The sequence below is a fragment of the Emydura macquarii genome, unplaced genomic scaffold (genome assembly GCF_026122565.2).
Source record: "Emydura macquarii macquarii isolate MOO-44397 ecotype Brisbane River unplaced genomic scaffold, CSIRO-AGI_Emac_v2 contig_2846, whole genome shotgun sequence".
Taxonomy (NCBI): domain Eukaryota; kingdom Metazoa; phylum Chordata; order Testudines; family Chelidae; genus Emydura; species Emydura macquarii.
This window is the reverse complement of record NW_027132983.1, coordinates 4,112,425-4,135,641: the sequence shown is the minus strand read 5'-3', so window position 1 is coordinate 4,135,641 and position 23,217 is coordinate 4,112,425. Positions and strand designations below refer to the sequence as shown.

General features: G+C 38.0%; 1 protein-coding gene across 1 annotated transcript in view; it reads right to left on the bottom strand.

Annotated features, from left to right (window-relative positions):
• Positions 1-23,217, bottom strand: part of IARS1 (isoleucyl-tRNA synthetase 1) — a 126,803-nt gene that overhangs the window by 41,310 nt on the left and 62,276 nt on the right. Inside the window, exons 16-20 of the mRNA XM_067568101.1 lie at positions 22,823-23,017; positions 17,248-17,334; positions 16,369-16,452; positions 7,592-7,739; positions 2,504-2,624 (exon numbers count right to left, since the gene is read on the bottom strand). Coding sequence (XP_067424202.1) covers positions 2,504-2,624; positions 7,592-7,739; positions 16,369-16,452; positions 17,248-17,334; positions 22,823-23,017 — 635 coding nt within the window. The remainder of the gene's footprint in view (positions 1-2,503; positions 2,625-7,591; positions 7,740-16,368; positions 16,453-17,247; positions 17,335-22,822; positions 23,018-23,217) is intronic.

Here is a 23,217-nt window from a genome sequence, read left to right as displayed (position 1 = left end):
TGAGCTGTCAAAGGGGGAGAGGCACTGTAAAATGCTCTCTGTTAAAGGGTCAAACGAGGGAGGGAATAACAGACATTCCCTGTAGCAGGATTAAGGAAATAGTGTGTTGAAACTGCTTAACTGGGAAATTGTGGAAGGGACACCTTCTGCCAAAAAACAGTGTGTTAAGAGTCCAAGGGACTCAATTAAATAATAATACAAAGAAATGGTCAAATAAGTAACCAAAAGAAACCACCACAATATTATTGTAGCATGGAGAATTACATTATAACTACACCACTTCTAAACTGGTCTCTAGGAATGCTCCCAAGAAGGACCACACACACACTCTCTTCTGACCCTACATACTTTCCATAACTCTTTCTAGATTCCCCAGTCACCCCAAAGTTGGAGTGTTTTTATTCTCTTCCCTTTCCTCCAATCCCACCCAATTTAAGTGGGACACGAAATATGGACAATCAAATTTAGCCTAAATACCAGATACCAAAACAGCTGGTTAAGTGGCCAAATTGATATAAAGGGCACATAATGTGGATAGATTCAGCTGTTATCAAGGGGTTAAATGATCCTTTAGGACTATAGGTAGGTACTGTATTGTGGGTGGCCAACTGGTATGAAATTTAGCTACACTCTGAATACAGAAATTGCCAAAAAAGAAATAAAGCCAAACTGTAGTGGATTATCTTTTCATTTCATGCCCTTTTAAAATGTTTCACACACACACACAAAATAGCTTTTTATGTTCACGACAGCTTTTTAAGCACAAGGATTCTATTGCAATTGGTTTGATTGTGATTTCCCAGTGTTCTGTTTTTCTTATCCAGGTAGTTAGGCCTTTAGCACAGGAACTATGAAGTCACATGGCATTTATTGCTAAGAGTGACCATTGTGATAGACATCAAGTTTGGTTCCAGTCACTCTTTATCTATAAATGCTACCATGTCTATTTGTTCATTATTTTTGAAATCTCACCTCTTTAATCCAGTCTAATATATCATAAGTATAAATGTGAAAATTTATCAACAAACCAAGCTGATATTAAATTTTTGATAAGTACAGCAGATTATGACAAGGTAAAATTGGTAAAAACCGGTAAAAACCAGTAGAATAATGTATTTGAAAACTAAACAGATTCAGATGTTTTATGCAGAAGTACAAGTAAAAATGTTACATTCATTATCATTCACCTCAGTATGAGATGTGACACTCATTAGGGGAATGTAACATACTTTCATCTACCCTGAAAAATAAACATTAGCCTCTAACTTCAATATATTGCTACGGTAGAGCAGCTCCTTGACTTTCTTTTTCTTATGCTTTTAAGTGAGAATTAGCTGCGGCTTAGCAAAATGCACACTTGTTTTATAAAGCTGGAGGATAAGAACTCTCTCATTCTTTGTTAGATTTTCCCCCGCCCCAGAACTGGAGAGCTCTGGTGCATAAGAAGATATATCTTCCTCCACATTTTTCTATCGACACTCTTCTCTTTAGAACTCTAACCTATTCCAGGCATCCATTCAATGTGTGCACAAATTTTACTGTCTAAATCCCACTGAGTCTTAACTCATGGGTATGTAGTTGACTGCACCAGACTATTTGCTTCAGTGGACTGCTACACCTTCCCCATACATTTCAATGGCGCACTAATATAACATTAACACATGGAGAGATGTGACAGCATGAAACAAACATTTCATATAAAAAAGCCATAAAATGATAAACAGCATATCTTTAACCAGACGCTCCCAGAGTCCTACCTCTATGTACATGGTGCTGTGATTTAAGGAGGAACTAGAAAATTCCATTCTCCTCAACATATCCAAAAGGACTACTGACCCAAGAAACAACGTCAGGGGATTAAATTGTGCTATTTGCCCAATGTGGGGTGAAATTTACACAATACAATTATTTCTCAAGATTATTTTATCTGGCTGATATTATCTTTCACCATTTTCACAACTCTGAATTTGGGAGGTAGGGGGAAGAGGGGAACTCATTTTTGTTTAAGACTGTCTTTCAGTCACTGGTCCTAGTTTCATTACTGTTTTATAATAGGTTTGTTAATTGCCCTAATTCTCTGAAAGGTTCTATTGCACCAAGTAAAATCAATAAATCTATATTACTGAGCTCAGAGTTACAATGGGTGACAACAAAAACATTGTGAAATGAATGAGAGTACTTAAAAAACCGTGGTATCTTACAGACTTCATTTTGGGAGAAGTTACTCCAGGCTGAAGAACACTGTATCATCAGAACTAAGTTCTTATAACAGCAAGATTATTACATATGCCAATGAAATTAATATTCTGTAGCTGCGCATTTCGCTGTGTTACTGTTTTAAGATTTTTTTTTTGACCCTTTCTTTTAGGCAGTTTGACCTGAAATCAGAAAATCCCTGGATAAAATGTATCCTTTGTGCAAGCCCATCCCTAGCCACTAGTCAGTGACAATTACTCAAATGAAGTCTTTTTCTGAACAAACAAAAAGCAGAAGATAAACATACCTGCCATTTCAGCCTTGAAGAACTGAATGAGTGACTGTGTGAAAGAAAGAATCCATTTATCCATGATGTTGTTGCTCTCCTTAATAGTGTTCTCATTGTAAAGGAATTCCTTTTCATCTTCCTATAAATTTAATTGGAAAATGAATAGTAATACAACACTTCAATGCTCGCACACATTAAATTCCACAAAATAATACCTCTCTCATCAACTGTAAATCTCAAAGTGCTTCACAATCCTTTAATGTATTTATCTCACAACATGCCTGTGAGGTAGGGCACTGCTATTTTAGCCCCATTTTACAAATGAGGGACTGAGGCACAGAGAGATTAAGGGTCTTTCCCAACATCACAGAAGAAGTTTGCGGTGAAGTAGAGAAATGAATCCAAGTCTCCCATGTTCTCAACTAGTGCTCTAATCACTGAATCATCCTTCCTCTTAAAAGCCCACTTGTTATCAATTGACATAAGCCTCCTGTTCGTGCTCTCCCTTATATCGGTTAGGGAGAGTATTCTGTGTCAGATACACATTTGTTCTTGAGATACATTAACAGAAAGACCCAAGATAAACTGATTTACATAATGCAGCAATTCTGAAATGTAGAAATTGTTCAACAGCACGCAGCAACTCCACAGAACTGTTAAAGGTAGGTGGTGAAAGAATAGCCAACCCAACTGGAACTGTAGGAAAAATTTTAGGTAGGCATCATGTTATCGCTGTACATATTTTGCATTTCATGAGAGGCAGCACTGTCCACTGTCCCTGGACTTTAATGTAAAATACACTCCAAAAGAGAGGGTGGGAAAAGGTTAGAAGTACACAAGCTAAGTTGGTAAACTATCCATTCTCTTTGCTCTCTCAGGGAGGGAGGGAGGGAGAACACTATATTGTCTTCTATTTAAGAAGCTTTTAAAGTGTGATTAGTGGAAATCCCTAATGAATCCCCTCCACCATTCCCTGCAGCACTGGTTTCCTTAAAGTCCTGCCATCCCTATAGTGACCCTTTCTTGAAAAATCTGGTAAAATACCAAACACACATATACACACACCAGTTTGAGAGGGGTTAGTCTGAAGACAATGAAAAAATGGACAAGAAATGTGTTACATTCTGGTAGGACTCCACATCTATTATTTAGTGTATTAGCTACCACTATTAATACTGAAGTGATGAATGTTTAAATGTTTTCTCAAAAAGTCCAACATCCTATCTCAAAACATTCTTACCTAACTACAGAATTAACAGAAGAGGCGACATTGGTAAGACGTGTGTTTTTGTTGCATCTTGTTTAGAAAATATGTTTTGAAATAGGAAGTCTTCTGTTATTTGTTAAAAGCAATTACAATAGGCTTCCTAATAACAAGAATGGTTCTTTCCAAATGCCCTTGAAATACCTTTCTTCTAGATAGGAAAATAGCCTTTGTCACAAGGTTTCTTGTAATAGGTTAGTAAAGAAACAGTATCTCACATACAGCATCTTCCATCCAAAAAGATCTGAAACTGCTTTGCAAACTTAAAATGGAACCTCACAGACAACTATAAACAAGAAACGCATGGATCACCACACCTACTTTCACAAATCCAGTAATCACCCCACACACACCAATAAATCTATTATCTACAGCTCGGCACTCAGATACCATAGAATGTGCTCTGGGGAAAAAGTCGAGGATGTATACCTAAACATACTTAAAACCACCAAACAAGGATGCTCCACCAGAGAAGCGATGGAACATGGAATGGGCCACACAAATAGCCCAATAGAACTTGCTTCAATACAGAAATAAAACCCCTTCTGACCACACACCACTAGCTGTCACCTACAACCACATATCAGAACCCATCAAACAATTACAACCCATACTTAATAAGGAGCACAACCTGAAAGAAATCTTTCCTGAACTGTCTCTTCTGGCCTTCAAACAACCCAACCTCACCAAGCTCATCATCAGAAGCAAGCTCCTCACACACCAGAATACACCAACTCAAAGCAACACCAGACGCAAAACCTACAGACATCTCTCCACTGCTGTGATGATCAACACCCCCACCCCCCTTCCAAACACACCTTTCAAGATCCATGGATCCTACATATGCTTATCACAACATGGTGTACCTCATCCAGTGCACTAAATGCCCCAATAACAACTATGTGGGTGAAACCAGACAATCACTATGCTCTCGAATGAACTCCCTCAGAAAAATGAAAAGACAAAAAACACCTTATCACCTATGGGTGAACACTTTTCACAAGGCAATCACTCTATATCTGACCTCTCAATCCTCATCCTGAAAGAAAACCTGAACAACATCTTCACAAGACAAGCCTTGGAGCTTAAATTCATAACTTTGCTAGACATTAAAAATCATGGGCTGAAGAGAGACACTGGATTTTATGGCTTATTACAACAACCTATAACCCACTAACTCCCCTGCTCCCGTCTTTTTTCCCCCCTCCTTTTCCCCCTATGACTGCTGAGGTTTTAATGGGCCACTGACCCTTGAGATATGTGTTAGCTGTTTACACTAAACAATCTGTTCCCACCTTGTATTCAGAGTGTCACAAATGAACACGTTTCCCAGACCTGAAGAAAAGCTCTGTGTAAGCACAACAGCTCGTCTCTCTCACCAACAGAGGCTGGTTCAATACCTCACCCACCCTGTCTCTTTTGCAAACTTAAAGCAATATTGTGTGGCCATAGTCTCACCTTATAACATATCAAGGCTGTTAAGGCAGGCTGGAGAGCAAATGCTATTAGGATTTAAGTCAGTACCCCACACCTGCCCATAGGGCTCTCTACACTGCAATTAAAAACCCATGGCTGGCCTGGAACAGCTGACTTGGGCTAAGGAGCTGTTTAATTGTGGTGTAGAAGTTCAGGCTCGGGACGCCAGAGTCCAAATGTCTACACTGCAATTAAACAGCCCCTTCGCCTGAATCCCACAAGCTTGAGTAAACTGGCGTGGGCCAGCTACGGTAGTCGGTAGCGTAGACATTCCCTCAATTGAGGAGTTCCTCTTTCGACTGGGCTCCACTGAGAGCCCAGACAGTGAAACGATGCATGGATCTTTTTGTCCTCTATTCGTGCAACCACCTCTGTGGTGCAAAGTGGCAGCTGCTTAATGTTGCACAACAATTCAGGGTGGGGAAGTGAACAATAATTTACCAAACTGTTGCTGCAATGGCAATTTTAAGAGGCAGAACGTAACTGCCAGATTTCAGCCAGGGGACTGGGATTAATTATTTTTCTCTTATATGGAGTATAATGAAATTAACAAGTGGACAGAGCCTTTGTATTAGGTCTCACCCCAAATATACCTTCAACAACATATTACCTTCTAATTCTATACTGAGGCATTGTTTCATTACTGATTCCTAAAGAAAAATTACATCTGCTGAATCAAAAAATTATTTGCTGAAGGATCCAGGTTTTCCACTTAGGTCTCCGATCCCCAACTGCTGATCTTGTGAGATCTAATGGGATGACAGCACAAGATGGTTGGCTGTATAGCTCATTTCAGCCAATTCAATGGTCACAGGCAAAAAAATAAAGTTTTTAGGGCAACATGAGAAATTTCTTATGAAGGTTGAACAGGATCCTCAGAAAAGGCTCACTAATTAGAAGGTGGTTACCAAATGTTCCTTGCAAGGTAATTATTAAAAAGGTAAAGCAATTTCTATAACTATTTATTGAAGTCAGCTGCCTTTCTCACTTCAAATGGCAGCCATCTGATGTGATTAAATGGCTACTACACAAGGTCTGAACTTTTTGCTTAGTTTCCAATGTCCTATTCAAAATGTCTGCACTAACAAGTCTATTAACCTATTATAACTTTGTAGAAAGAAAGAAATTGCTTTCAAAGTATCCCAAAGACCACATGTATAAAAATTGCAACATTTGACAAAATCTAATAGTGTTGCTGGACAGAGAAATTTTGATCTTTCTTGTGGATTAATAGGAAGTGTTCAAAACCCATATCACTTAGGCAGTGTCTTTCACTAGGTCTTGACATTTACAGATTACATTCAAAGACCTATTGCAGATAAATTTGTCTCCTTCTTCCCTGACTTCAATTCTTTGCCTTAGTAACTATTTTACAAAGACTCAGTATAGGTTATATACGATGCTGTCCTCTTGCTATTGCTAATGTGATTCATGAACGTCTAGTATCAAGTATTCTTGACTACTAACATTTTTATGCAAATCTACAGTGAATGCAGTTAGCGTAGATAGCAAGAGAGTCATTTTTCAGGAATGATAAATTTCTTTATGCACTGTTACTGATTTACTGTAGTCTAATCCTCTGGATTAAATAAAATGTAATTTATTCATGATATATTGGTGACTTGATTGATGATTTTGGTACATATACTATCAAAAGTGCTTTTAAAGCTCTGAGAAATTATCACTCTGAACTTAAATCAAAGGTCAGCAAGAGAAGAGGGTCAAAGCCTCAAACCCTCCCTTCCTATTACCTAGTTGTGAGCTATGAACAAAACAAGCCTTGGAACTCAAGAAGGTGAGGGTGGATTTGTGGCAGTTGCTGCCTTTAAACTACATCAGTATCTAGATGAGTTGATGTACCCTCTGGAAGACCTCTGCGTACCCCCCGAGGTACTTGTACCCCTGGTTGACAACCACTGAGCTATAGCAATAAGTTAACTGCAGTTGCTGATGCATGGAACTGGAGAATTAACCTAATTTTTTCTCCTTATCCTTCCTCCATACCTTCTATTTCCTTGATATACACGTGTGCTCTCATAGCTGCTTAGAAGGGAAAATTAGCATGTATAGTATTTTGGGCCTGATCCAAAACCAGTGGAAGTCAATGCAAATGACTCCCATTGACTTCAGTGGACTTTGGATCATGATCTTGGAGCACAGGATGGAATCATGGTGGCCAGGGTCAGGAAACTATGCTTCAGACCTAAGGAGCTGAGCAAGAGGAGGTACTGAGAACAAATGGAGACTAAGGGGGTGGAGTTAGCTTTGTGGCAAGGGGTATGTCATTAACATAACATAATCCATGAAGAAAAAGTTCCAAATGTACAAACTAGCCTTTGCCTTTTCAGTGTCTCAAAGCTTCATACCTTATGTTGCAGGATCACAATATTTTGAATGAGAAAGCGATATGCATTGTACCAGGGCAAGAAGACATCCTTCAGCACGTCTCTTACTCCCTCCTCCTTAAACCGCAAGTTTTCTGCTCTTACCACTGGAGAATTGATGAGGTATAGCCTGCAGAGAAATAATGGAATAGGGTCAACCAGAAAGAAGTTTAGTGGCATTTCCTCTATTGTTTCCATTACTCATATTAGAAAGCTTGTCATTAACAAAAAATTACATTCTTTAAAAGCTTAAACCTGCAAATACTTATTGAAATGTTTTACAAACCATAGCAAATTTGAAATGCTTCTAATATTGTGTCACAGCAATAGAAAAACATTAGAGGGGATGGATCTATAAAAAGACAATCATAAGCAGATGCAGCATGCTGAAGATATGAAGGTTTGTACCCTAGTTATATTCTTGTTCCAGCAAGAAAACTACCAGTACTGACATGGTGGAACTCAGAAGGAAAATGGAGTTAAGAACCAAACATGGATCAGAATACTAAGATATCCCTCTCCTCAAAGTCCATATGGGAGAAGTACTCTTGCTGTTATGACTTATTCAAAAGCTGTCCTGATGCTGAGGAGTGATCCAATCACCTCAGCAGGAAGGAAGGTCTCTCCTTTTTCAGAATCTCTCCCGCCCTCACCTTGAATCCAAGGAAGCTGGCTGCCTTGAGGCCTGACCAGAGTCATGTGCTGGATCCTTCAGAAAGTGTCTCAAAGGGTCAAGGTTTCAAGAATCCATGTTAAGACAAGGCTGGTTTCTGGCACAATCTGAAAGTCTTATGTCCTTTACCAATGCATACTACATCTAGATGGATTGTTTGTTTAGGGCTTCCTTTAACAATGGATCCTAATTTCAGTGCCAAGGAAGGCTTCAAATTGCAACTACTTGGTCCAGGAGGCACCCTCTCATATCAGTTTCTCCTGGGCTTACATGTTCTCCTGTAATTAGGAAACACAACTCTATTGCCTCTATCTCCTGCCCAGATTTGGGAGAGATGACTTCACAAAGAGCACTTCCCCTAGGGAGCACCTTCTCAGAAAGCACTCAAAATCATTAGCCATGCAAACACCCAATTGATGTTTTGCAAGGGAAACCGAACCCTACCTTTTTCTCTGCCTCCACCACGACTGACAAAGCCCCCAATATATCTTAGTCAGATAACAAGAGGGGGAAAAAGTCAAGAAAATTGTCAACATAACTTTCCCTGTACTAATCCTATAACTGAATTAGAAGGTTTGTAACAAGATACAAAGAAGAAAAAGCTAAAACTTTCCCACACAAAAGGAGAGGGAGTAAGGTAACCCCACTGCACTGGCTGGTGGTTAGAAAGAATTGGAGGGATGGTAGAAAGCAGGCATTTACTACCTGATTGAACAGAATATTGGTCATGAGGGATATTATGCACATACCTGCTAAATGCCAGTACTGCACAAAAAGATTCAGGGCCAGCCACGTGAGCAGACTCAACTCCTACACTGTGGCTGTACAGATGCAAAGTCATCAAGGAGAACAAGATTGATAGGGAAATATCTTCCCAGTATTTGCTCAGCTCTGCCAGTCAGGAGAGACAACTTTAAGAGCTGCCAGTTGAGCTGCTCTCATACTGCATGAAGAGCAATTAGAGTTTGTAACGTTGACTTAGACAAGGGATTTTCACTTCCTGCCTATCCTATCTCCTCCTTCCCTTATGTCATCTCAAGATGGGATCGTGGATGCTCATTTTTGGAGTACCCATTTCCATAGTCACATCAAGTCAAGTTGAGCCACTACCCCTCTTAGCCAATTACCCTGCTAGAGTCAACAATACAGACGTTAGTCACCGTAAGGTGTCGCTACTGAACAAAACAAGGCAACCTCTTCCACCAGGCACTGTGTGCGCCAACTTTTTTTTGAAGTGCCAATTAAAACCACTGGTACCTAGAATAATGCATAATGTTTCTGTGTTAGTTAAAAAATTACTGTACTCCTACAAGTAAGCAGTGAAATCTAAAATAATTTAGAATGAGGTTTAGAGTCAGGAGCCTGTAAATCCACTGCAAAGCAGCATAGTAATTCACATGCATTTTTGTGGTAATACTGAGAACAGTATTCACTTAAATTTTTTTTAAATGTATCATAATATGTATCGGCTTAGATTTGCAAAAAGTTAATCTTTTTAAACCTTAAATCTGCACTGCCCGGAGCCAGTACTTTGACTACAAAGACAATTTGGTTTCTACTAGCTTAACTATAACAAACTAGGTCAGAACTAGTGTCTCACTCAGCTACCTTAACCTATACAATTATTTAAAATAAAGATGTTTGTAGTACTTCATTCAACTTGCCAAAAATCTTTTCTTTTTAAGATTTCAACATTTGTCAGTAACAGATTTCAGAACTCAATTTGTCATGTTTTATAAACTTTTTAGAACACTAATTTTTAAACTAATGAATCTATACAGAGATTTCCTTAAGGGCACTTGAAAATTTTAATGTGGGCTGACAGAATTCATTCAAGAATACTGGACCATGAATTCTTCTTGAAAGGCCTTCTCACATAAACATTAATACATAAAATACAGTTGTTAGGGCAAAAAGATGGTAAAGAATGAATGTCAGCAGTACAGGAACAATTACTACTTTGAATTTAACATTCAACTCTAAAAGCTGGACTTCAATACATGTTTAAAAATAGAAGAAACTTTCTTATGCATTTAGATGACCAATATGTGGCAATGTAAAATACTTCAGTATCATATCTAATCACTAAATAAATATCTAAATGAAACAGAAATTTGGCCTCCAATTTAATTTATTTGTTTATTGTAAAGCAAATCTCATTTTACAAGCCTTTGGTACATGCTATCGCTGACTCTCGCAATTTGTTCTCAAGTCACATGATTTTGGCTAGAGCTGGAACCAGTCTCAAAACGGTACAAGAAGCTCTAGCCCTCTCATAAACTTCAGCCCTGGCTGGGGGAATCCCCTCTGATTGACTGCCTTCTCCGATTTCCTGCCTCCTGGAAAGAGTAGCTCAGATCCTCTTCTGCTCACAGTAGAGCAAGAACTGAAGCAAGGTGGTGGGTCTGTGCTGCCCCTTATGCCCTCGGTTGAGAGCACAAGGAGGCAAAGAAGTAGGTGTGAACCAACAGACACTGCTACTAAAAAGTTTCCAGTCTCAGGCACATGGAGCACATGCACACCCACCATGAGTACCCACTGGGAAGCACTGCGAAGGGAGAGAAGATGACTCCATGAAGTTGCCCGACTAGGAGAGGGAGACGAAGAACAACCTTGGAGCTGTAGGAAGCCCCTGAGGCTGGAAAGCAGAATTGATATGAGGGCTTGGGGAGGGGAAGAGAGGAATGGGATGACATAAAAATGAATTAGAATGGGGAAACAAGATGGAAGCTCTATACCATCAGGCAACCAGAGAGAGTTCCTGCAGCAGGAGCCAAAAATCACCTTACTCAATAAATCTGGCAGCTTTGACAACACTAAGGCCATGTCTACACTACAGAGCTTACAGAGGCACAGCTGTACCAGTGCAGCTGTGTCGCTGTAAGACCAAACGGGTAGCCACTCTATGCCACCAGGGAGAGCTCTTCCATCAACATAATTAAACCACCACTAACGAGCGGCAGCAGCTAATTAGCAGCAGCAACATAACACTGTTGAGACCAGCACTTATGTCGGTGTAACTTATGTTGCTATAGGATGTCTTTTTTCACACCTCTGAGCGACATAATTTATACAGACATAAATGGTAGTGTAGACATAGCCTTTTTGTATCTCACACACTCGAGGTGGGGAGAGGGCATAAAAAAAAAATCTTCAAACAGACCAAAAAACACCATGTAATTTTTTTTTTAAATCTCCGGATTTGTGAGCCAGTCTCATGATTTATACGGGTCGACTGGTGATTTTTGAACTTTCAGGGTTAGCAATAATGTATAACAGACACTATAAATGAGTAATACTGTCATCTCTAAATTTTCAAAATGTATTTTACATAAATATAATTTTAATCTTTACCCACTGAGTTCCAAGGCTACCACTACCACAAGTGGCCTTTAAGTAACTTAGGAAAGTAACGAAGATTACTGCAGGCTTCACAAAACATGGACTTCTCCTGGTTTTATCTGGTGTCCTTGTGTGCTAGCAGCTGTGTAATTACAGTACACTGAAGACACTGCAAATAAATTATTTTTAGTACCAGAAGCATGGACTGTTATGGACTAAATTTATCTTCAGAAGAAATTTGTTTTTAATGCTAACTATAATAAAATGCTTCTGAACATAAAGCAAAGAAATAAGCATGAAACAACAGTTTATTTTGCTTTCAGTCATGTTAATGACACTTGCTTATAGTCAAACTCCTTTTTTAAGGGAGTCTTTACTGGAGCCTGTTCCACTTGCAATAATATCTTTACCTCAAAATCATAATGTGGCCTGTTTACACTGAATCAGAAAACTATTTGACTTGCTACAGATCGATTTGGTATTTAATGTCGTGTACAAGTGTTAACATCAGCTCTGTGTGCAAGGAGGGAAAACAGCCTTGCCTTAGGGTTAAAACAGAAGGAGTGAAATGATGCAGACTGAACTTGTACAATTTTGACCTTTAATGTATGGTCCATATTACAGCTATTCAAAACTCCCTGTGGTTTGGCTTTATCTATTTTCAGAGGACTTGACATTTTTCATCATTTTGCACCTATCTTGTCTCCACACTGAGCCTTTGGTGATATAGGACTCTCAGCCTCCAACCCAAGAAACAAAAAGACCCTTTATTCACTCTTCTCCAACTCCCCTAGAAGAAAACCCCAAACCCTTAACCCTATCATTCTGGGTCTTCTGAAAACCTGACACCCTGGTGTGCTAGCAAGGCATTATTGCAAACAGTAGCCTGACTCCTTATCTTTAAAAAAAGCTTGAGAAAGACTGATGGTTTATAGTGATTGGCATATATGCCACTGTCTCAAAACACACTCTGCAGATCATCAAAAGCTTCAGGTTTTTAGAGAAGAAAATACAGGGGATCTTCTTGGACATCCTTCTTATCTCATGAGTGAGAGAAGATAGAAAGTAGATAATAGCTGAGGTTAAACACTGTCTAGGTAAGCACTGTGAAGTATAGGGTTTTGGGGCACACTGAACTTTCCTGAACACACAGTTTATCCTTCTGGCATTTCATGCCATGAAAACTAATTACCAAATGCAAATAGCACAATTTCACAGAGTTGTACTGCTAGGATTCCAATCTGAACTTTGAGGGATAAGGCCTCAGTGAAGCAATCAGAAGCTCAGCTGTAGAAGCTAGTCCCCTCTGATAAAAAATGAAGTGTGACGGAATTGCAGACACTCAGCGGCAGTGGCTGGATAGCTACTTGTTTGCCTGTGCTGGCAGATGGGAGTCACATGATTATATCAACTTAGTGAAACATTACTTTTAAGTACATTAACATAATGTAGGAAGAAATTGATTACTCTGGAACTAATCCAAAGGAAGTGCCATAACCTGCATACTTTTATGAATCATTCAGTCTTATTAGACTTACATTTCTTGGCCCCTAAGTATTCATTGGCTTTATTGCCATGTAGTGCTGAAATTGCATTTTTGTTATACTCCACAATCATTGAGGCCAGTTCACACTGGCCATCAATTTAACTTCATGGTGACATATTAGTATACCCTTACCAGGCACTAAGTATCAAGCTGAGGAAATCCAATTCCCATCAAACATGTATGGACATGGCAAGAAAGGCAAAATCCACATGTTCATTCCTTCCAAAAGGTGCAGAAAAAGCTCAATCACCAACTGATATTTGGAAATTATTTCTACTGAAGTTGCAATTTTTGATCCACACCAGCAAAGCAGAAATATTAACTGTCATACATGAAGCACAGAAATCTCCACTGGATAGGTTTTTAGTATGTTGAGCCAGAAAAACTGCTGACTCCCAAGGCTAGTCTACACACAAAAATTGTACTGCATTAACTATACTGCTGTAGTTAAGTCAGTGCAGTCCCCCTACTGTGGGCATCTTTGTACTAACATAAAGATGCTTATACCAAGATAGATTATTCCTGTAAGGGAAGGCGAAATAAGCTACACCAATGTAACTATGTCCACATTAGGAGCTGTACTGGTATAGCTTTTGGTAGAAATATCACACTCCTAACCAAAACTATTAAATTGGTACCAAAAAACTCTACATAACGTCCATAGAAATAAGTATTTCCCTTTTCTCCCCACTGACCCCATCCTTTCCTTCAGTCCCTGCCAGAGTTTTTGTTGCCCTGCTTTTGGAGATACAAAGCAGGTGGAGTGGAGAGTATAGCACAAACACTTTCCCTTTAATGTGAGTACTTTCTCCAGAGCTCATGGAAGAGAAGGGAAATTAAATGGTGAAAAAAGAGAAAGATGACTTTTTTCCTCTCTCACAGCTCTACTTCGTCTTTGGCTTACTGCCCAATTTGAGTCAAGGCTGTCAAGACTGCCCAAGTGTGATGGCAGCTTTAACACTTAGGACTTGTCTACATGGTGCGACAATGCACACCAGAAGGGATGTAAAACTGTAGGAAGCTTTGAAGTGTTGCACTCTAACTGCCCCAGGTTGACCTTACTGATGTGCTCTAAAAGGTTCCTAGTATGTATTAATATAGTCCTGTTTGAAAACAATACAACATCAACACATGCTAGGCACCTTTTAGAACGCATCAGTTGGATCAACACAGGGCAGTTAGAGCTCTACACTTTAAGATGCTCTACAACTGTACATCTCCTCTGGTGTGCATTACTGCACGGTGTAGACAAGCTCTTAGACACTGAATGGTTTCACATATGGTTCAAGGAACATTGGAACTAAAGACTCTGAAAGTCAGAGGCCAGTGTGCTAACTCTCTGTGCTACCAAGCTATTCTTTCCATCTGTAGTTCTCATCCAACTACACATTTAAGTAACTTGTGTAACTGTTCTGGATGCTGTATTTACCAACATGCTGCTGAGACTAATTTGAAGCTACAGTTCGTAAAGACTCTACTAGGAGGAGAGGGGGAAGACTTCCTCCATGGAAGACAAAGTAACTCTGCATGGAAGCAATGCCAAAACAACAAGAAAATCTAAAGTAGCTTATTCTATAAACAGAATACATCAAGCACTTCAGTGGATAAGCACAAACAACTGAATCACAGAGGTCTTTCCTGAAATGAACTCAATATGTATGGCTTTGTACTCTCTGTGTGGGTGTACGTATAAATAAATATGACATTAGAGAGTGTATGTCAGGCAGAAAAATGAATTAGCTTCTTATTGAACAAAAATGGGGAAATAATAGAATTGTACTTTTTAGCATTTTGGGCTTTTATTTTTGAAAGGCAGAAAAAAATTAAGAAATAAACCAACTGAACATTTGAGATTTAAAATCCTCTCTATAACTACTGGGAATCCCTGCAGTCATGCTGTTTCATCTACCAATTCTCTGCTTCTTCATATTCTGATGGCCATGGTTAGACTATTATAAAAAGGTCTGAACTTGTTGATCAGCTTAGGAAATCTATTCAAGCCTTCACAGTCAATCTAGACTTTTATGACAGTTTAACCTGAAGTGACAAAAAAGTATTTACCAAAAGGGGACTTCAAAGTTTTTGAAATGTAAAAAAAAAGTAGCTTAAATTTTAAAGTTGTCTCAAAGTAGAGACTTCTGTTCCATTTTTCAAGGTAATCAAACAAGAGTGCAGTTTCTTGTTAAAATAAATGTTAATTTTAAAGCAAGTTTCAGTTATGACCAGTGGGAAAGTTTTCAACAGACACACACATTATTTGTACTGTTAGTCTCAACACGCAATTGTGATAGCTAAATTTACTATTCCTGGCCACATATAATAACTTGAATATAAACAACATTCAAATGGTTCTTTGCAAACAAATAAAATATTAATCCAGAGATTAAATGTCCATATTCTCCCTTTAGATTGAAGAGATTTTTATTGCTCCCAGCCAAATTACTGCCTCTTATACTTTAGTATTTATGTTATTTTAATGAAACAAGTTAAATTACCCAAAGACCTAGATAGTCTGACCATTAAGGTGCTATTTGAACATGAATATATTTAGATCTGTCCCCTTCACTTTTTTATCCAATTTTAACTGAACATAGTGCTTATGAAAGATGCTATATCAAACCGCAATGCAGACTAAATCTTTTCTCCATAGTAGCATATAGATAGCACAGGTAGCAATTGCACAATCTTCCTCCCACTATACAGCATTTGTGTAGCTACACTATTGTAGAGTAACAATCTCTAAGGTAAGTTAATCAGTTTTCATGACCATTCAAATACTTGGCCTCTATGCTCATAATACCAGCAATTATACCAATTTGTGCTATCTTAAGTGAACATATTATATTCAGTAGGAACTGGACACAACTCATTTCCTAACCAAAAAGCCATCAGATAGCAATTAACTTCAGTCATTATCAGCCTTGTTAGGATCTGAACCAATGATTTAGAAGTTCAAGGCTCCATAACCCATTACCAATCCCCTGGGTCATTCCTTCCCCTCTACTAATTCCTTACCACAGAGATCTGAAATACCCTAAACTCAACTTCCTTCCCATTGCTATCTGTCAAAAACCTATGACACCCTTTCTGGTACACATATCTGATATAATCACTCATAGGAAGTTGAAGTATAAGGTATCTACATCACTGGGGGGTAGGGGAAGGAAATAAAACAGAGCAAGAATTACCAGTTCCTACCTTAGTGCATCAGCTCCATAACCATTTACAATGTTCACTGGATCAGGATAGTTCTTCTTACGTTTGCTCATTTTTTGGCCATCACTAAAAAAAACATGCCAAATGTAGGAAATGAGTTTCAAGGATTTTGACAACACAGGAATTGATGATGAAGTTTTCCTTTACATCCAACTTCTTTTCCAAATATTTGCTGATTAAACTTCAAATTTGATTGTCACCATATTTTTTACAGTTACACAAGCCACTGTCATGCATTCAGCACACCATTTCAGCATGATGTACAACTCCAGAGCGCTGAGAAAACCTGAAAGCAATAGGCTCCTAAGTTACAGATTCTTTGGAAGACTCAATCTTCCTCAGAGAGATTAAGATGCATAATACTAGACAAGAGGATAAAAACAAAACGTTTGCTTTGGATCAATATCACCATCCTGAAGATGTGGCAAGTTGTGGCACTGGAAAATATATTTAGTGATAATAAAATATATATATATACCTCCAAATCCATATATAACTTAAAAAATTAGGGTCTCCTTCCTTCTGCACACTGACGTAATATTTCTTTCCTCAAGTCCATCCAATTTTAATTAGCTTTATGGCTCATTAGTACGGGCAAATATTCCTGTAAACGACTAGGCATGATTGCTGGATAGAAGATACAAAAGTCTCTCTCTTATGATCATTTAAATTAATCTTCTTCAGCATTGCTACTTTGTGACAAGTTTCTCTCTCACCGGTAGCCAAAGCTGAGCTAACTCTACCCTCTATGTACTCCTAGGCTAACAAACATCTCACTTGTGATTTAGAGTAACATATCCGAACCTCTTATAACTAGGTTATAATAAAAAGCTGTTCAGGAAGAAAAACTAATATACTAACCTAGCAAGAACCAGCCCATTTACAATTACATTCTTGAAAGGAGGCTTCCCAAAAAGAGCTGTAGATAGTACCAGCAGAGTGTAAAACCTGAAACAAAAGTAATAAGTTTATCATCAGCCAATTCAAACCATATTCTAGGCACATTATGCTAAAAGCACCATACTCTCAATTACAAATCGAATTTCAATTGAACTGGATTTATTCACTCTAGCACATTAGAATTAAAAAACATCTGAGTGGGCATCTAAGTGGAAAAGACCCAATAAGAAAAGCTTATTGTACAAATGTATTTTATTGCTGTGCAGTATATTCTATTATTTCCCCAAATATTACACGTAAGTACTAGACTACTAATAAATGACAGTGAAACATTTTGGTAAGATCAAGGTTGGGAGACAGGAAGATTGAGAACTTCCCCTCTTTTAAACAACAGATTTTTAAGATCACAAAAATATAAGCAAAAAACATACATTAAAGGTTCTTACATATACTTCTAATAAATTAAAGATGAAACTCCATTCTTAGATTAGCCCCCACTGTGCCCATTGCGTACCTCAGGACAGTGTGTGAGTTTAAACACCAGTGTGTTAGAATGCCAACTAAAAGGAAGTTAAATCCAGGAATGAATGGTGGGCCAGACTAGCTGTCTTTATGGAACACAAATTTAATTTCCAGTGATGGTTGTATTCTCCAAGCCAGCAGATGAAGGGGCCAAGAGGCTGCTGCAGACTAAGTGTAATTGAGCACTAAAGGGAGACAGTTTCACATAGCTCAAAAATAACTTCTCTATGTCAGTTAGAGAGTTGGCTAGCTCTGAAGCGAGTCCCATCCAATCCTCCACACTAGGAAGGACGGCAGCAGTAATGTGAGATCTCAAATGTGGTGGCAAAACAAAAGAATAATCAGGGCTTTCAAATACTATGTGACTGCCAATGTAGTCTCTCTTTTGCTGTATTTTCTGTAACACACATATTAGATTTCTGGAATACTTGAGATAGTAGGGTTTGCTTCCATACAGGAACCTACATCATAACATAAGCGTAAATGTCTTACTAGTTCTGAGATACTAAAAAGTGTTATAGTAAGTGGAGATGTGAAGCCATTTACCAATTTCACATTCACAAACTGGATTCTTTTCTTGTCAGAGGCCCGGATTTGTGCAACTTTTTTTATTTTTAAGTAATTTGATGTTGCAGCACAGCCTTGTCAGCTAAGGGAGAACATCAAGTACATCAGCATGCCAGGAGAGCTATAACAATCTATAGCACTACAGCTATAGCAACCTTTAAATGAAAGATGATTTTATGAACGCTAATTGACTCAGACTGAGCCACAGAAGGTTATGCTTCAAAACTGTACATTTGCATAAGAGTTAGAGAAGAAATACTGTGCTGAAAAAAGGGTTCACCTCTATCTTCTAAAGGGGTTGGATCTCAAAAAGCTGCATAGAATTGAGAACGCATCTCTGGCACTTGGGTATCCAAGATTTTGTAAAGGTTGCTTGTGTGCATTATTGCATTTATAAAGTGGCTTAGATGAAAGTGATGATTCTTATTCCACAGACAGGCTCCCAACTCACATGATTATCTCAAGGCACACCCCCCTCTGGGCTGTAAAACCTCTTCACCAACCAAATTACAATGCAATTTACAAATCTTTATCAAATATTCACACATACACAAAAGTAGAATAAAAATCTTTCCCATTTTTACGCTACTTCTCCATTCTTGACTCTCTCAATAATTCTCTCCTCTCCTCCTTACATTCCACCCCCAGCCTTTTTTTCCCTCCCTCATGTTTAGTCTTCAAAAGAAAAAAATCTCAATCCCCTATCCTGAGCTTTTGCCCATATGACCAAAGCAAGTCAAAGCACAAAAGACTGCAAATACTTCTTTTAGCTAGTATGAACACCTAACTGACAAATTGTGATTGATTATTGCATCAGTGTTGTCATTTAGCTTGTCATAACTAGAGGAGGATATATTCTTTGGCATTTCCCAGAATCTCAATCTTTCATGAGCATTATGAAGATATTGGGATAAAGTTAACTGAGTGTAATCCAGCTTTACAACAACAATGAAATCTAACAACTTTCTTGTACAGCCTGATGTTGCCTTAACTCCAGAGGAACAATTCTCATCTTAACTCATTTTTCTGTCTGAAAATGAATAGCTGTATTGTGATCGTACCAGGCTAGCCCTTTCTGTTTAAAAAAACACCACCTGGTTGGCAGATGATCCTCTTGGAAAATGCTTATGAGGGTTTTCATGACTTTCTGAAGCAATGGCTTAATAGCCCACCTAAATATAAGGAAGGTAAGTGCAGCTCTCTTAAGGGAATAGGAACTAAGGGACAGGCTCAGTGGTCCTGAGAGAGGAATGTTAAGAGCAATCAAGAGTGGAGAGAAGTCTTGAGGTAAACTTTATGCTACTATTAATAAAAGCCAACCCCATGAAGCAATCTACCCCAGCCCTGTAGAGTGTGAAAATTACCACCATCTGGCAGCTTTTATGTAGGCTACAGTAAATAAAGTGAATTGGTGGCTTAGTCCAATACCCCATGGATGCAGGACCATATCACAAAAGCCAAATCCCAACTGGCATTACTGGTGGCCTCTCTTTTGAGAGTGACAAATACAGACAGTCTGGAGACAGACTACTCCATAAACTCCCCCCATGTCTCCAGGCAAAAAATGATCCCTCCAGACACCCTTAAACATGAAAAAGGGCAGACTTTAGTGCTTGGTGCTGCATATTTGCTACCTTTCATGAACAATAATCTTATTGTTGTAGTTTTTAAAAAAATACAGAAGAGAAACTAGGAAGTGTGCAAATGCAACAGGTTTGTAAGTTACAGTGGCCTCACATTTAGACTAAAACCACCACACTGACAATATAAAATTGCCTCTTGTGGAAAAGTGTACCAAAAGTTATTTAGTAATACTACCAGATTTTATTTTAGGAATGGTCCTACTGGAAAAGACTAGCATTCAATCTCAGCCAGTATTTTGGCTCCAACAGTGGCAAAAAACCACGTATTTCAGAGAATGACCTAAGACCCCTGCAATAAGCAAATGTGGAAAAATCTGCTCCCCACATTGGTTTCATCCTGTTTTCTAATAATCAGACTAGCATAAGACTTGAAGCACAAAGCTTAATATCCTTTCCAGCTATTTTATTGTCAATAATTATGACTTTTTATATCCGTATCAGTACCACATACCTTTTTAAAATCTTATTAAATTCGTGGCCTCAACAACTTCTGTGGCAATGAACTCCAACGCTTAGTAACACATTGTGTGAAAAAGTATTTCCTTTTATCAGATTTGAATTTCCCGCTTTTTAAATTTCAATGACTGTCCCTTTGCTCTTGTATTATGAGGCAGGGAACAGCGGTTCCTAATCTACCTTCTCTATACTCTTCGTTTTATATACTTCTATCGTGTTTCCTCTCATTCACCTCCTTTCTAAAGTAAACAATCCCAGTCTTTTTACTCTCTCTTTTTTCCAGGCGTTTTGATCATTCTCATTAGTCTTCTCTGAACCACATTCAGTTTTGCAATATCCTTTTTCAGCTGGTATGACTAGTACTGCATACAGTATGACAAGTGAGGCTGCACCAATGATTTATATAAAAGAATTGAATATTCTACATCTCATTCTCTACCAATGTTAGCTTTTTAAAAATCACCGATGCATGTTGAGCAAAGATTTCCATTGAGCTGCCTACAATAATGTGCAGGTCTCTTTCTTGAATGGATACTTAATACAGCCATCTTTACTTTAAAATAAATGAATATTCCATATATACAATCTATTTCTAGGACTTATATTAAATAAAGTATTGCACAAAAACTAATAAGTTAAATTATGGAATCTGGAATCAGCGTTTAATAACACAATGTCTGGAAAATTATGTGAGGAATAGTGTGCAAAGAATAATCATGACCTATAAAAAGTTGAGTCTCAAAGTAACAAGGGGTTGATTTAATGTTTGGATTCATGCTATTAAATATTCTTTATTAATAATCATTCTGATAGACAGAAAACAGTGAATAATAAATCAATATATAATCATTGGGAGTACAAACTAAAGTAAGATCTAAACAGGTGGGCTACCTGGTGGCAAATGAAGTTTAATGTCATAAGGAACAAAATAGTAAAAGTAATAATAGGGTTAATGGAACAGAATTAGAAAGGATTATGAGGAAGAACACTTTGGAATTGTAATAAATAATTAATCAAGGCTGCCCCAAGGAAAGCAAATATGGGGTAGTAATGATGAAAGAGTGTTGTTTGCATATAAAATTTTAGTGAGGAGCCATTTAAAATACTATCCTCTGCTTTGAACAGAGTTCAAAATACAGTTCTACTTCAAAAAGTAACCAAAATTGTATGAGGGTTCTGGTCTCTCAGTCACTGTGTTACATGTGCTCTGTTTGCAAATAAAATATAGTTCTTTAATTGTCAGCCTTAAAAGCACAACATGGGTTTTGGGAATCAAATTTGGTTCTTTCTATCTCACATGTCATCACCAGAAATAAAGTATTGCAAGATTAAATTAGACTTTCATTTATATCTATGCAACTTTACATATTCTATCCTCAATAATGCCAGTGGGTTTGAACAGGTTTTCTGAAACTAAACCTAAATCTTTCTCTCTAATCTCAACAATTTGCAAAAATGCAAATGACTAGGATTGAATAAACTATTATATTGATTATGTACAAGATAATACAGAATTTAGCTCACCTGGTGCTGTATGACTTAGAAACTTAACAGATCTGTTTACTGTGTAAGTACCACTTCTATATAGTCAACTACACTAATCTGGGACAATGGAAGGAAAGTCCAGTTAAGAAAGGTTTGTTAAACTAAGCACCGTCAACCTCAAAACTAATACTTCAAGGACACATGATGATGACGACAGATATTCCTTAAGGGGCCAAAAGACTAACAAATAACTATTATACATAAGGAATTATGAGGGACAAATCTGAGATTAGAGAGAGATGTAGGTTTACATCAAGAAAGGTTTGTTTGGCCAAGGAGATATCAGTAAATGGAGCAGTTCACAACATTGTGGAAGCAAATTTAAGTTTAGAAGTTAATATTTTTTAAAAGAAGCGTCTCCTACAAGGAGATGACTTAGTTACAAGGATGACTTAGTTACATGCTTCACCCTCTCCCATTAAACAAATACAAAACATTTAAATTGCATCTAGGGGGTGGGGTTCACTGGTTTACTCTTCATGTGTGAAATATCTACCATCCCCAGAATCTCAGTTTTTGTCAGACAAGCCAACTTAGTCTTTCCTTCTTTTGTAGTAAAACTGAATTCCATGCTTTACTTTGTGGCAAATTTCTCAATGAGACTATCCAATGCCACGTCTCAGAAAGAATAAGGGATGGCCCCAGTATTTGATGACTACTTCCCTCCCACCACAGAAGTAGCTGCATTTTAATGAAAGCTGTATGCTTACAGTTTGCACATAACTTAGGGATGGTTCATATATTAAGTGTGCTCTCTCTCTCTCTCTCTTTCTCTCTCTCAAATCTAGAACAGAGAATATTACCATCCTCTGGTTTGGTCAATGCCTTCAGCAATGAAGTCAGCAGGAAAGGCATCTTCAAATTCTTTTTTGTTCTCAAATGGATAATGGACTTGTGCGTAAGGCATGCTTCCACTCTCAAACCAACAATCGAAAACTTCAGAAACACGGTGTAACATTCCTTTTCCACAGCATGAAGGAATGGTTAGATGATCAATGCTGTAAGAGAAAAAGATGGACATATACTAATTCAAATATTAAGAATTTTGGTGTAATAGAACTTAGTCCATATTATAATTAAGCATTTGACAGGGAAAAAAAAAACCACTTAGTTTCCAACAGATCAAGATTTCATATGAAAATTTTTAGACTTTAAAATTGCTTTGTAGATTTAGTATCAATCTTAAATTGCAGTTCCA